The sequence below is a fragment of the Ochotona curzoniae genome, unplaced genomic scaffold, assembly GCF_017591425.1.
Source record: "Ochotona curzoniae isolate NIBS_2020 unplaced genomic scaffold, NIBS_Ocur_1.0 contig_4064, whole genome shotgun sequence".
Lineage (NCBI taxonomy): Eukaryota > Metazoa > Chordata > Mammalia > Lagomorpha > Ochotonidae > Ochotona > Ochotona curzoniae.
Window position 1 is genome coordinate 5,628,953 of NW_024466107.1, and position 12,499 is coordinate 5,641,451.

Sequence of the window (12,499 nt, forward strand, 5' to 3'; positions counted from 1 at the left end):
AAGGTAGATTTCAGAGAGAGAAAAGGAGAGAGAGAGATGGCTTCCATCTCCTGGTTCACTTCTCCAGTGGTGCAGTGGACAGAGCTGGATCAGTGCAAATCCAGGACCCAGGAGCTCTTTCTGGTCTCCCACGTGGTTCAAGGGTCCCAAGGACTTGAGCCATCCCCTACTCTCTTCCCAGGCCACAAGCAGAGAGCAAGATTGGAAGTGGATCAGCCAGGATTTGAACCACTGTCCTTGTGGGATACTGGCACTGCACAAGGAGCCTTCACTTGTTGTGCCATTCCCAGATTGATTCCTGCTCATGGCAGCCCATTCTTTTCCCTCTCTGTAGTTATCAGTTTGGTATCAGGTCTTAGAATACCTTTTGAGTGATGGTTTGTTTCTTTTTGCCACCTGTGGTTTGTCATGGCTATGTGACAGCACTTTGTGGCCTGATGTCTTCACGGCAGACACAGGTTCTCCTGAGGCCCAGCACCTCAGGACTGAGGGTGAGTCCCTCAGGCTGCTCTTCTGAGGCTCTGTCCCCGGCCTGGGGCTGCTGGCTTCTCCTCTGTGCGTGCTTGCCCAGGTTTCTCTTCCCGTGAGGTCATTGTCCACTCACTGGATTGAGGCCAATCTCGTTTAGCTGTGTTGCCCCTTTAAAGGTCCTGTTCCTACCTAACAGTCATGTTCTGGCAGGTATCTAGGACCAGGACTAACATGAGATGTGACCAGGCAGGGTAGTGTGGTTCAGCCCCCTGACGCTTGAATTATCTGTTTGCTCTGGGTGTCTCACTTCCATCTCTCCTCTACCTCTTTCTGTATGTCTACTGCACACACACATAGCCACACATACATGTTTTTTTCCATTGTCCGTCTTGTCATCCTTAAGGCGTCCGGGTTGAGGATGAGCTGCCTGCAGTTGGTTTGGTTTATTGTGTGTGTGTGGGGGGGGGGGCGGGGCGGTGTGGCTTGCCCATAAGTGACTTTTCTGTCAGATGGCTTGTCCCCGTTTTGGGGGAGGGGTGCGTGCATTCCAGGACCTCTTGGTCATTTTTTCCCCTGGGTTCTCTGGTTGCCCCGGAGCTGTGTTCTGATTGTCTTCACTGGGTGGAGCTGGGAGGCAGACCTCACATGCCTGGGGAGGTGCTGGGAGCACAGGAGTGGAGAGGAGACCCACTGGACACTGGACAGCTACCCAGGAACCCCCGCTCTCGGCCTGTCCCCCAGCCCTCCTCGCACCCGTGCTGTACCTGGTGTCCCCGAGCTGGTCCTCTTGTCTGGTGTCTCCAGAAACTGGGCGTTTGATTCTTTCTGCCTGCGTGTTGAAGCATCTCCCTTGTCAGTCCGTGAGGATCTGTGACCAGCCAGTTTCCGCTATTTCTGCCCTGAGCCTCACTCATCCTTGCCTTCTGGGACCCACTTGATGCCTGCCCTGAGCACCCGAGAACTTCTGCAGTGCCCGCTGTGTGCTTGATACTGTGACCGCTAAGGAACCTGTACAGATTTCACAGATGGCCTTAGAGTCCAGCCCTGAGCTCCGTTTTCCGTACCGGAAGACAGGCGTTTAGAACAGAATTCACCAGTTGGAGACATGAATTCAAGCACAGATTTCTACTCCCCAGGTGGTAAAAGAGTGTTCACTATACTTTCAGGATTCATTGTGATACAGGCGTGGCTAACAACATTTGATCCTGGCTGCTGCTCTATTGGAAATTCTTAGAACATCATTATCCTGATGTACTTCTTGTAGCACTAAGTAGTGTCCTTAGCACCCTAAGAGTTTCTCAACATTGACTGATACACAATTGCTGAAAAACTCAACAGTCTTGTTTCTTGATATTGGACGTCCAAGAGACATTTCCATATTGTGGTTAACACTCTTTGCAGTTGGCACTCACCTTCTCCTTGTGGTTTAACAGGCTACTTCTGTAACTGGATCGCCAGTTTGAGCCAGGAAGCGCCATGTCTCGGGTACGACAGCCTCCGCTCGTGACAGGCATCTCTCCCAACGAAGGCATACCATGGACCAAGGTCACCATCCGAGGGGAAAACCTGGGCACAGGTCCCACAGACCTCATAGGTAAGGGCTGCGTATGAAGCGGTGTTCCGGCTGAGCAGCCGCGTTGAGGCAGGGTGTGTGGAAACAGTGAAGGGTTACAAAACAGCACGGTGGTCTCTTGGAATGAAAAGTGAAAGCGTTCCGTGAGCGACCCCGTACTGCCAGTCCTGTCTGGATGGAATCCCGCTAGAGTGTCCCTGGCTCAGCTGCGTCTGCCCTCTTGCCCCATTCCTTCGCCCTCACTCGCCTCTGTTGGTGTTTTCCCCGTCTCACAACTGCTGTTCCCCATCAGGAGCTCTGGGTGTGACTCAGCGCCTCTTCCCCTCTCCTGCTCTTCCCAGCAGAGCCGCAGGACTGCAGGACGTCCTCAGGGGACCAAAGCCCTCGGCTTCTGGTTCCCCTCTTGATCCTCACGTAGAGCAAGCTGGGAGTTTAGTTCTTATCCTGTCTGGCATGGTTTGAGTTCAGGGGGCTTGAACGAGAAGATTGAGACGTTGGTCTACATGACACAGAGGCCCTTTACCACTGGCTTCCCTCCAGCTTGTTTATCTGAAAGGCAGAGTGACACAGAGAAAGACAGATGTACAGATGTCTTCCGTCTGCTGGCTGACTCCCCGGATGGCTACAACACCTAGTGCTAAGCAGGTCAGGAGACAGGAGCCGAGCCCAGGCCCTCCAGGGAGATCAGGGACCCACCTTGTTACTTGGGCGTCGCCTGAGTGTGTGTTAGGAGAGAGGCGGAATCAGGCTCAGGCTGCACCCACAGCCAAGGCATTCCGACACGGGCCGTGGGCATCTTGGCCGCTGCACCCAGCGCCCACCCTGTCTTGATTTTCGTCATAGCGTGTTGCAGATGTTTCTCTGCCCAAGTGGAAAAAATCCCCAGAATGCTCGGAAATATATAGATGAAAGCTATGTCCGAAATTTTAACTGGCAGTACTTGTGAGTGCCAAAACATGACAGTTACTACTCTGTGTAAATTTTAATCTCGCTGTAGCTTCAGGCAGTGCTATTCTTATTTGACTAAGTGTGTATTACTTTTATAAACCTTGCTGGTTCAGCTTTCAACCTGCCTCATGTATTGCCAAGAAACCATTTTTTAAAAAAGCAAACGTAGCCTGCTAAATAATTTAAGTGTTTTTAACTCAGATGATCTCAGCACTAGCCAAGTAAAACACTATAAAAAGTACTTTACTTGGAACTCTACGAGTTACTTTGTTTAAAAAAAAAAAAAGGAGCGATGCTATTATATTTCTTGAAGCAGATTTCTTAGCTTTTAGTAATTAGCGAAAATGTGTATAAGAAGTGAAGAAAGAGGTCTTATGATCTTAGTTTTTTCTAAATAAGATTCAGAATGATCTGTCAGAATCTGTGCTCCAGTTATGTGATTTTTTTTTTAAGTTTTGGGGTGAAAAATACAGATCTAGTTTTAAATCAAAGAAACCTTGGAAATAGGTATGGCTGGCTGAATGGCCAGCTTAGCCCATGGGGAGTTTTGTGCCAACTCGGGCCTTCGTGGGCGTTGCTCACAGTGACTTGTGTCAACGTGTCCTGACGACTCTATCTTGAAAACCCTTCCCATTTCTCGGTTTGATCACATGATGGTTTTTGAGCAGAGCACTTATTGGAAGTGTTTTTTTTTTTTTTTCATGAGGCCCCTGTTTGTATTTTTATATCAAAGTTTACTGCTGAGCTATTCTCTTTTTTGAAATGACATGAAATTGAAAAAAAAAAGTCACAAGAACCTTGTGATTTTTACAAAGTTAAGAATACTAAGTTGTATGTTGACCTGTAGTGATGTAAAAATATCTACCATCTATATAGTTAAGCAGGATTACAAAGTCGAGCAGTTCTGATTAATTTTTAAACATAAGTGGTCCGCTCCGCATGCGTGCAGTTACTCAAGCCGACTGGGCGCCTCGAAGGCGGGCTTGTCGTGGGAGGCTTGGGTCTTTCATAGCAGAAATTATCAGGAAGCCTTTCAAAGGCGTTACCATCGCAAAAATACTTCTCAATCACAAATGTATTTAAAATGTCAATACAGATGAACAATACCACAGAACACGAAGTTCTAAAGGCACACTTAACACTATTATTTTAAATTTATGTAAATGAAAAAAAAGATAACAGTTACTTAAAATAAATTATTTGAAGCAGTGTGCATATGCTGTAGTCCCAGGTCTGCCCTCATGTCAACGCCGTGCTTGGCTCACCTGGGGAAGCAGCAAGTCCTGACTCTGCTGCCTGGGTGCCCGACACCCACACAGTAGGCCTGCCCTGCAGGGCTGCACCCGGCTGCCAGCCGGCCCTGGCCCGTCGACTGGGCGTTTGGGGAGTGAATCAGGGGCATAGGCACACTCTGTTTCTCCTTCAGCGTCTGTCTCTCCGTCTCTCTCTCTCAAAGACATAAGTAGATAAAAGTAATTGTTTTTATCCCTTAAGGTTAGTAGAAGTTTTTTGCCAAACGAAATGTCCGTTGAAATCTTCTCTCCATTTTTAAAAGCAAATTTGCCGTTAATTGAGGTATTCCCGGTATCCGAAACAGAGAAAAAAAAAATCACTGTCATTTCCAAACTTAACTGCTGGGCAGTTTTCAGATTTAAATCATGAGAGAAGAAAAGTTTGAGGAGTCTGTGCCACCCACATTCTGGTGTATTTATTTTTTTCCCCCAGGAACATTTATTGCGCTGGCCTCTGATTTGCAGACATGGAAATTGCAAAGGGCAGATGTCGGAAGGCTGGCCGGCCAGCGCGGTGCTAGATGAGCTGGTGCTGTCCGCCTGGGGGACTCACCTTGGCCGCTGCCGTGTCCTAGGGCCCACTGGGCCGGTTATAGCCGAGCTTCCATTGTCTGGGGGCATCCCGGGTGGGAGCTGCCCTGACTGCCTGCTTACTGTCAGAGCAGCACGCAGCACGGCGGCCTCTCACTAGGAAAGCACCCAGGCAGCCTGGTTTCTGCCGGAGGTCTTGACTGACGCCGGGGAGAGACACGTCGCTGAGTAGTGCCTGATGACATTTCATGTAATTTATGCTTAGTATGTGATCCTGAATACTGTGTGTGGTCTAACACTTGGAAAAGCACCTGCAGAGTATTTCCACGTGCTGGATGAACATGGTATCTTGTTAGGGAGTGGTGCATCTACCACCGCTAACTGTCTTGAAACTTCCCTGTCATTCACTTACTTTGAATAATAGCAGAAGTCTCCCTTGTGATTCTTAAGGATCGTGTGATGGAGAATGCCCTGACCGGGGGGGGGGGGGGGGGGGGCAATGGCCAGTTAATTACTGGAACATGGCTTAGGGTCCACAAAGGAATGTCTGATAGAAGCATGAGGTCAGTTAGGAAGGCGTAGACAGCAGTGTGTTGGCAGAGCTCATCCGGTATGTGCGGGACGGTAAGAACAGGCGCCGTTCCCACATCAGTACCCTTCTCAGCTCGGCTGTGTGTGCCTCCCCAGGCCTGACGATCTGCGGACACAACTGCCTCCTCACGGCGGAATGGATGTCGGCGAGCAAGATCGTGTGCCGCGTGGGGCAGGCCAAAAACGACAAAGGAGACATCATTGTCACAACTAAGTCGGGTGGCAAAGGGACCTCCACGGTGTCGTTCAAACTGCTGAAACCCGAAAAAATAGGTAGGACTTTTCCTGGGCTGAGCCTGCGCTTGCGGGGGGTGGGACTGGGACGCTGGTGAAAATCGGCAATGCATTTTCCAAGGGCAACTCGGCGAGCCGGCAGTGTGTGGGATCTAAGGACTAAGACTATTTCACATTCTATGCGAAGTGTGTCCGGGTAACTTTCTCATTGTTGGTCATGTGATGACAGGACACTTGAACTGCCGCTCGGTGAAGCGTGGTGGGGCTGTGTGCTGGTCATCTGGCTGCAGCGGCAGTAGTCTTCCCATAGAGTCCCTGTCCCTTTGAGGCCCAGAGGCCCCATGGCCTGACGGGGTTCCACCCTTGTCTCTCCAAGCCAGCATGCTCCCTTGCATGCCACAGTCCGTTTTTGTGTTTCTTTTTTGGCCACTCACCTCCTGTCACCACGTGCTGGCAGGGGCTGTGAGCTTGGTCCAAGGAGCTGGGCTTCTGTCACAGCCAGCTGTGTAATCCAAAGCCCAGTTTCTGCGTGGGTAAAACTGTGGTGTTCTGTCCCACCCCTTTCCTCCAGGATCAGTTGGGTTAGAACCCAGTGTACGGCCACTGCAGGGCAGTTTTATTATTTAACTGTTAGTCTCCAGATGCCGTTTCCTTTCTAAAATACGAGTGTTGTCAGATTGGTCCCTGTGGTCCTCCATGCAGCCAGTACTTGGCAGCTTGTGATGTGTGATGCAGGCACGTGGAAGGTGTAGTTAAGCTCAGCCAGTCATTCTCTTTACATAGGGAAAGAAACCGTACTTCAACAGGAAGCGATTCTGTGGATGTCTTGTTTCTGGAGCGTTATCCTCCACGTATTTGTACAATTTTCTTTCAAGCTTATTTATTTGAAAGGCAAATGACAAAAAGAGAGAGAGGGGTATCTTCCCCCCACTGGCTCACTCCTCACATTGGCCATAATGGCCAGAGCTGGGCTGGTCTGAAGCCAGGAGCCTGGAGCTCCATCTGTATCTCCTGAGCTGTCTCGCTCTGGCTTCCCAGGTGCATTAGCAGGCAGCCTTCCAGGACTCAGATGCCCGATTTTTAAATGTTGTATGCCGTGCCACGTCAGACCCTAGAACTTTCTTTTTAAATAAAAACTTAAAAGAATTTAAGCGAAGATTCAAAGAGGATTCTATACATATGCGTATAAATGTACATTCATACATATATTCTGAGTCATTACTGTCCCCCCTCATTGAACAGCTTAACAGCCTAACCGAAGAAGTGCAAGGTTAGAGCCACGTTTTTGGGGAGGGGTACATTTTTTTCTGGAGAACCTTAAAAAAAAATACTTGTTAAAATTCAGCCTCATCTTGCAACATCATAAAAATATGTGATATTGAGGGTTTACCCTCTCCAACACCCAGCCCACAGCTGGCATCTCACAGGATCTGCGGGGACTGATGGAACTGGCTTCAGGAATGCCCAATTAACCATGTTGATTTCCTGTAGTGACTCAGGGTGATACAGGAAGCAAAAGTGTGTTGTTTCAGACTCGGGAGAGTCTGAGCCCTGAGAATGGTAAAGAGAATAAGAGGTGGCAACGAGTATTATTTAGCGCAGTGTCATGAAAACATGGAAGGAAAGGCCTTTATTGAGAGCTTTCAGTTGCCTTTGCTCTGTCGATGGCTGATTAACTTAGGAAAACAAATTTGAAAAGAATAAATATAAACGTACATGCATAACGTGTTCAGCATTCATCACTGGCAACAGGCCTGTTACCCCGTGATGCTTGGCTTGCATGTGTTATGCCTAGCTAGATCGTAGTAGCCTTTCCAAAAGCTTATGAGTTTACATGGTCTCTTGAGTAAAAGCAACGCAAAACAAAACAAAAAAACATAGCAAGGCATATATTGCGTTTCATTTATTTATTGCTGATTTGCTCAGTGATGTTTACCAAGTGCATAATTAAAGTGATTATGGTGATTTCAGTATTTTTGATGTGTGCAAAGAAGAACCTTTGTTTTAGTAGCACTGTTTTCTCAGCAGCTTACTCGGTCTTCTGCTCTGAGTAATATACAGGAAGGCTGCAAACCGAGAGACGTTGCTTTTTTGTCTTTATAGAGTTTCAGTGTTTTTCAGCTAGGCCACTAGCTCTTGAAACAAAGGTCTGATGGCTTTTACCCTTCGACCCCTGCGGAAGGGTCCTCGGGGGCCCTGGGGGAGTGAGCTGACTTGAGGCCCGGCCATCTCTTGCTCAAGACTGCGCTTCCCTGTCCTCCAGGCATCTTGGATCAGTCGGCCGTGTGGGTGGACGAGATGAATTACTATGACCTGCGCACCGACAGGAATAAAGGCATGCCCCCCTTATCCCTGCGCCCTGCCAATCCTCTCGGCATTGAGATCGAAAAGTGAGTACCCCTGGGCACTTCACCTGTCTCCTTGCTCTGCAGCGGCTGGAAGTTTGCTGGACTTCAGACATGGCTGGGGAGGCTCATTTGGAGACAGCTGAGGCCCTTGGGGACAGATGAGTGTTATGTCGGCAAGGTGTTGGGTGTGTCCACAGGTGGCCGGATATCCATCACTGGTTAAAACTGTGGGCAGAAGCTTCTTATGGCTTTAACGGAGTTTTAATTCTGTGTTTAAGAAAAGTCCTGAAATCTTAACAGATAATTCTTTTTTTCTAATGACATGAGTGTTGCATTTTGTCCAGAGTTGGAAGGTTTCTCTGCTTAGACAGAACTTGAAATAAAAATAAAATCCACAATCTATCCATTTGCTTGATTTTTCTAGAAATGCTTTAGCATGATTAGGTTCACCCTGATTTTTCATGCCTGTCATGCTTGCAGCATCTAGACTTCTGTTGTTTTCATCAGGAGGTTATGCAAGGTGTCTTGAAGATGATTTTGTGGCTGGATTTTTGTGTTTTGTTTTGTTTTTGCCTGGTTCCTACTATACTGCTTTACTCGTTATTTGCTTCTGAGATGAACACCTTTGTCCTTATTTCTTATGTATTAATCTTACAACCTATCTAATATACTAACTAGTGAATGTTGTTCCTTAAACATTTATTCAAGGTGACCAGTTGCTTCTTGTCATATCTTAATAATTACAGCTTTGTATTTACAATTTTTTTTTCTGGTAATGAGGCAAATTCTGCACTAATTGTTACATGTCCATCCTTCACACCAGCTCATGAAGATCCCACATCGTTCAGACATCCTGTGTCAGCCCCCGGCTGAGGGAGAGGCAGCCTGTTGGTCTTGGGTAGGGAGCCCCTGCTGAGGCATTCCTGTGAGCTGGGCCTGCCCTTGGTATGGTGGGCCCTTGCAGGGCTCTTTGGAGGATTCCAGAGCCTCGTAGACTAGGAGTAAGGATGGACAAGGACTGGAAAGCAGTGGTGGCAGCTAGAAGTTTGTGTGGGGACACTGTCAGGTGACTCGGCTTGGCCTGCCTCAGCAGAAGTGGAGCAGGGCTGGGGTGCGGGGTGCGGAAGGCTTTCACCTGCGCTTACTTATCCCTTAGGCAGCTTTGTGCACAGGCCATTGTGGCTTGTTGGCCTGCTGTGTGCCACTCAGGACAGAACCAGCAGAGTCAGGTTTCAACCGGCTGGCTGCTTAGCTCTGGTGAAACCTGGGTTGTGGCAACCTTGTGTGTGTGTGATCCCTCCCCTGTACCCTTTCCTGGTCCTCTCTCCTACTGTCCCTCTGTGGCTGTCCAGCTGTGCCACCCACAGGGAGTTTGGCTGGGAGGATCCTGAGCAGCACCTGTCGGGCCCTGTTGCAGGAGAATCCTTCGGTGAGGATGTAACACTGGCAAGGAGCCGGGGCACCCTAGGTGCGCAGTCTTCGAGAAATTTTCCTTTTCTTTCTTGGAGAGGCAAGTGAGTTCTCTCTGGGGCCAGACTCCCTGGGCACAAATCTGGCTTTGCCACTTAACTGAGTAGGCCGCTCGCCTTCTCTGTGCAGTCTGGAACAGAGGACCTGCTCCAGGTGTTGCCCTGATTGAGAGAGTGAAGAGAGCGCTAGCAAGTGTCAGCCATCACTGCCAGGATCCCTTGCTCTTCTTGGAAGTGTAATCCTCATTGCTCTGACTCACAAGGAAAGAAATCTCTTTTTAGTGGTATGAAATTGCAAAGTGATAAATTGTATTGAATCTTGAAATAGCAGGTGCTTTTATTCAAGATATACTGAAGCCAGGACAGGATTAGTACATTTCTCCTTCAGGCTATCCCTACTATTTACTCAGCTGTGGAGTAATGCAAAATATCACAGCATCATTTTTTAAAAGTAAAATACCATGCCTTTTAAATATAAGATGAGCAAACACCAGGTTTCTGGAAATGCATTCACTAATAGGAGTGAGGAGTAAGGTATCCAGACCAGCTCTAAGAGGGGTCCAGGGGAGAGCGTCAGCAGTGAGAACGCTCAGCACAGCAAAGCTGGCTGCGTCTGTGGGCCAGGGGTCTGACCTCGTGGTCCATTTAGAAGAGAGCCAGGATGGCAGGATGCAGCAGGGATGTGAGAGAGAAGAGCAGGTGGGGCCAGAAACATGCTTTTCTAAATTGCTTTTCAGAGCAACTTTAAGTTTCAGATACTGTCAGGAAAGCTGCACTTTATTAACAACTTTAAGCTCTGGTGGGGAAATGTTATTAAAGAGTCAGGAAGAAAAAGGTAAAATATCAATGTGGGTTTTAGTTCCCTGATGTACTTAATATTTGGTTAACATTGATTGATTGATTGAGAGAGTAAGCATGTATGTGCAGCCCACAGTGGTTGAGTCTAGTGGAGTCCAAGTTTGGAGCCACTCAAACCTTCTCCCATGTGGGTGCTAGGAACCCAAACACAGGGGCGATCACCTACTGCTTGGCAGGGTCTGCACCAACAGTGGGTGTGTTAGGAGCACAGCTGAGCGAGCTGAGGCACTCTCACATCCCACCTGTTAGCCCTGATGCCCACCCCTGACTCCGTGTTCAGATGACGGGGTTGCATTCAGCCATTTGTTTCTGTTCCCCCATTGTTACTTGGAAGCATCTATGTAGTGAGAAGCTTGGTGAAAACTTCGTTTTTTATGTCAGGGGAGGGGTGGTGTGGGGGTGCAGCCAGGGTGGCTCTACTTTCTCTACCTCTGAGCAGAGTCCCTGTTACTCTACTTTCAGTCCAGCTTCTTGCTAATGTGCCTGGACTGCAGGAGATTCCCCAGGGAGTAGGGACCCTGGCCCCGCTCGGGAGACTGGGATGGAATTCCTGGCTCCTGGATTTGGCGTGGGCCAGCCCCAGATGTGGCGGCCATTTGGGGAGGTGAACCAGTGGATGGAAGTCTCCTCTTTTCTCGTTCTTTCTCTTTCCCTCTCTCCCTCCACGCGCATGCGTGTGTGTGTGTGTATCTGTATGTTTTGCTTTGCAAGTAATTTTTTTTTTAAAAGTAGAGAAGGAATAACAGAATTTTTTCTGTTGCTTGCTCATTAAGATGTATGAGTTAAGGAGGGTTGAGGACTTGCAAGCCCTTGTAACGGACTCTTCACCTGCGGTCCTGGTGCGTTAGCAGATGAAGGTGGGCAGGCGGCCTTGGGAGAGGGAGGCGCTCTGCTGACTTGAGCTGTGCATGTGGGACAGGAATCCTCCGCAAGGACCATGCCCAGCCTGCAGAGGGCATCAGCCAGGGGCTTCAGGTGTTGTGCAGTTCCTCTGAAAGTGAAAAAGTACCACCACTTCGCTTACTTCTTGCTCTCTGGACTTGTATAGACATTTTATTGGTGGGCCCAGCACACACACTGTCATCTTTCACCCTGCATGTTTAACAACTGGCATTTACTGGCCGCCTTAGTCCTTCATACACCTACATTTTCAACTGAGATTTTTGCACACATGGTACAGTAATACTTATAAAAATGTTACTAATTGCTAGAAAAAAAATAGCTTCACTTTGATTTGAGACTAGAGTTTTCTTGCAATAGGTCTGTATTTCTGATTTATTATGTCAACTGTCACAAGCATGTATTGTTTGCATGGCTCTGACTGCAGTGCAGGCAAACTATTGAAGCTGAGAAAGAAGGGAAAATTGAGTTCACCTTAAGCAGAAATCTTTAGCTGATTTCCCTCATAAGGAGACTATTTCTAAGTCTCGTCGGGGAGAAATTAGCGTCCATGGGAGTGGGGACAGAGTTTTGCTCTTGGCTGCTCTGTGAACATTGAGTCTCTGTGAGACAGAGGGAGAGAGTATTGAGAGAATTATTGCCTGGGACTGGCTGTTCAGATGGTCAGTTAGCGCACTCTGATAATCCGTTTTATTCTCCAGGAGTGTCCTGGACATTGCAATTCTGATGTTTTCCTCATCAATTTTCATTTCCAACAGAAAGGCACCAAAGATCAATCTTTTCTCTGCATTTTAAGAAAGGAAGCGAGATAGTAAAATAATTCTTAGCAGGAGCGTAGTTGAGAAGAACTTTGGGTGAATTCACCCTTTATAATGTTGTGAAACAGATGAGTGGGCCACAATAGCACCCACGTTCAGAGGCTCTGCCATACCAGGAAACGAGGACCCCAGACAAAGCGTTTAATGTAGCAGGGTACATGATGGGGCTCGGAGTTTAACAATCTCGCGTGCACATGCAGATCTACACAAGGTCAGGTTCAACAGATTACCGCCCACTTCCATCTTTATCTGCCAGACCAAGAAAACCGTGTTTTTTCAGTGTAACCAGCCCTTAGGGTACGTGGTCCGGCTAGGGCATCCCCACAGGGTTGTTCACCCTTTGCCACGTGGCTCATTGTTGAATACCCTTCTCAGACTCCCAGCAAAGGACACACATTCCTGTTCCTTTGAGATCCACCCTCTCTGCCCTTCCACTGGCGCGTCCCGCCCTGGCCTGGGGCTCACC

The 12,499-nt window shown here is 48.3% G+C and overlaps 1 protein-coding gene across 2 annotated transcripts in view; it reads left to right on the plus strand.

Moving 5' to 3' along the window:
• The window catches only part of EXOC2 (exocyst complex component 2), a 170,084-nt gene that overhangs the window by 43,165 nt on the left and 114,420 nt on the right, over positions 1-12,499 (plus strand). For both annotated transcript variants that reach the window (XM_040984107.1, XM_040984106.1), the window contains exons 2-4: positions 1,905-2,065; positions 5,503-5,679; positions 7,904-8,030. In XM_040984107.1, coding sequence (XP_040840041.1) covers positions 1,948-2,065; positions 5,503-5,679; positions 7,904-8,030 — 422 coding nt within the window. In that variant the 5' untranslated portion in view covers positions 1,905-1,947. The remainder of the gene's footprint in view (positions 1-1,904; positions 2,066-5,502; positions 5,680-7,903; positions 8,031-12,499) is intronic.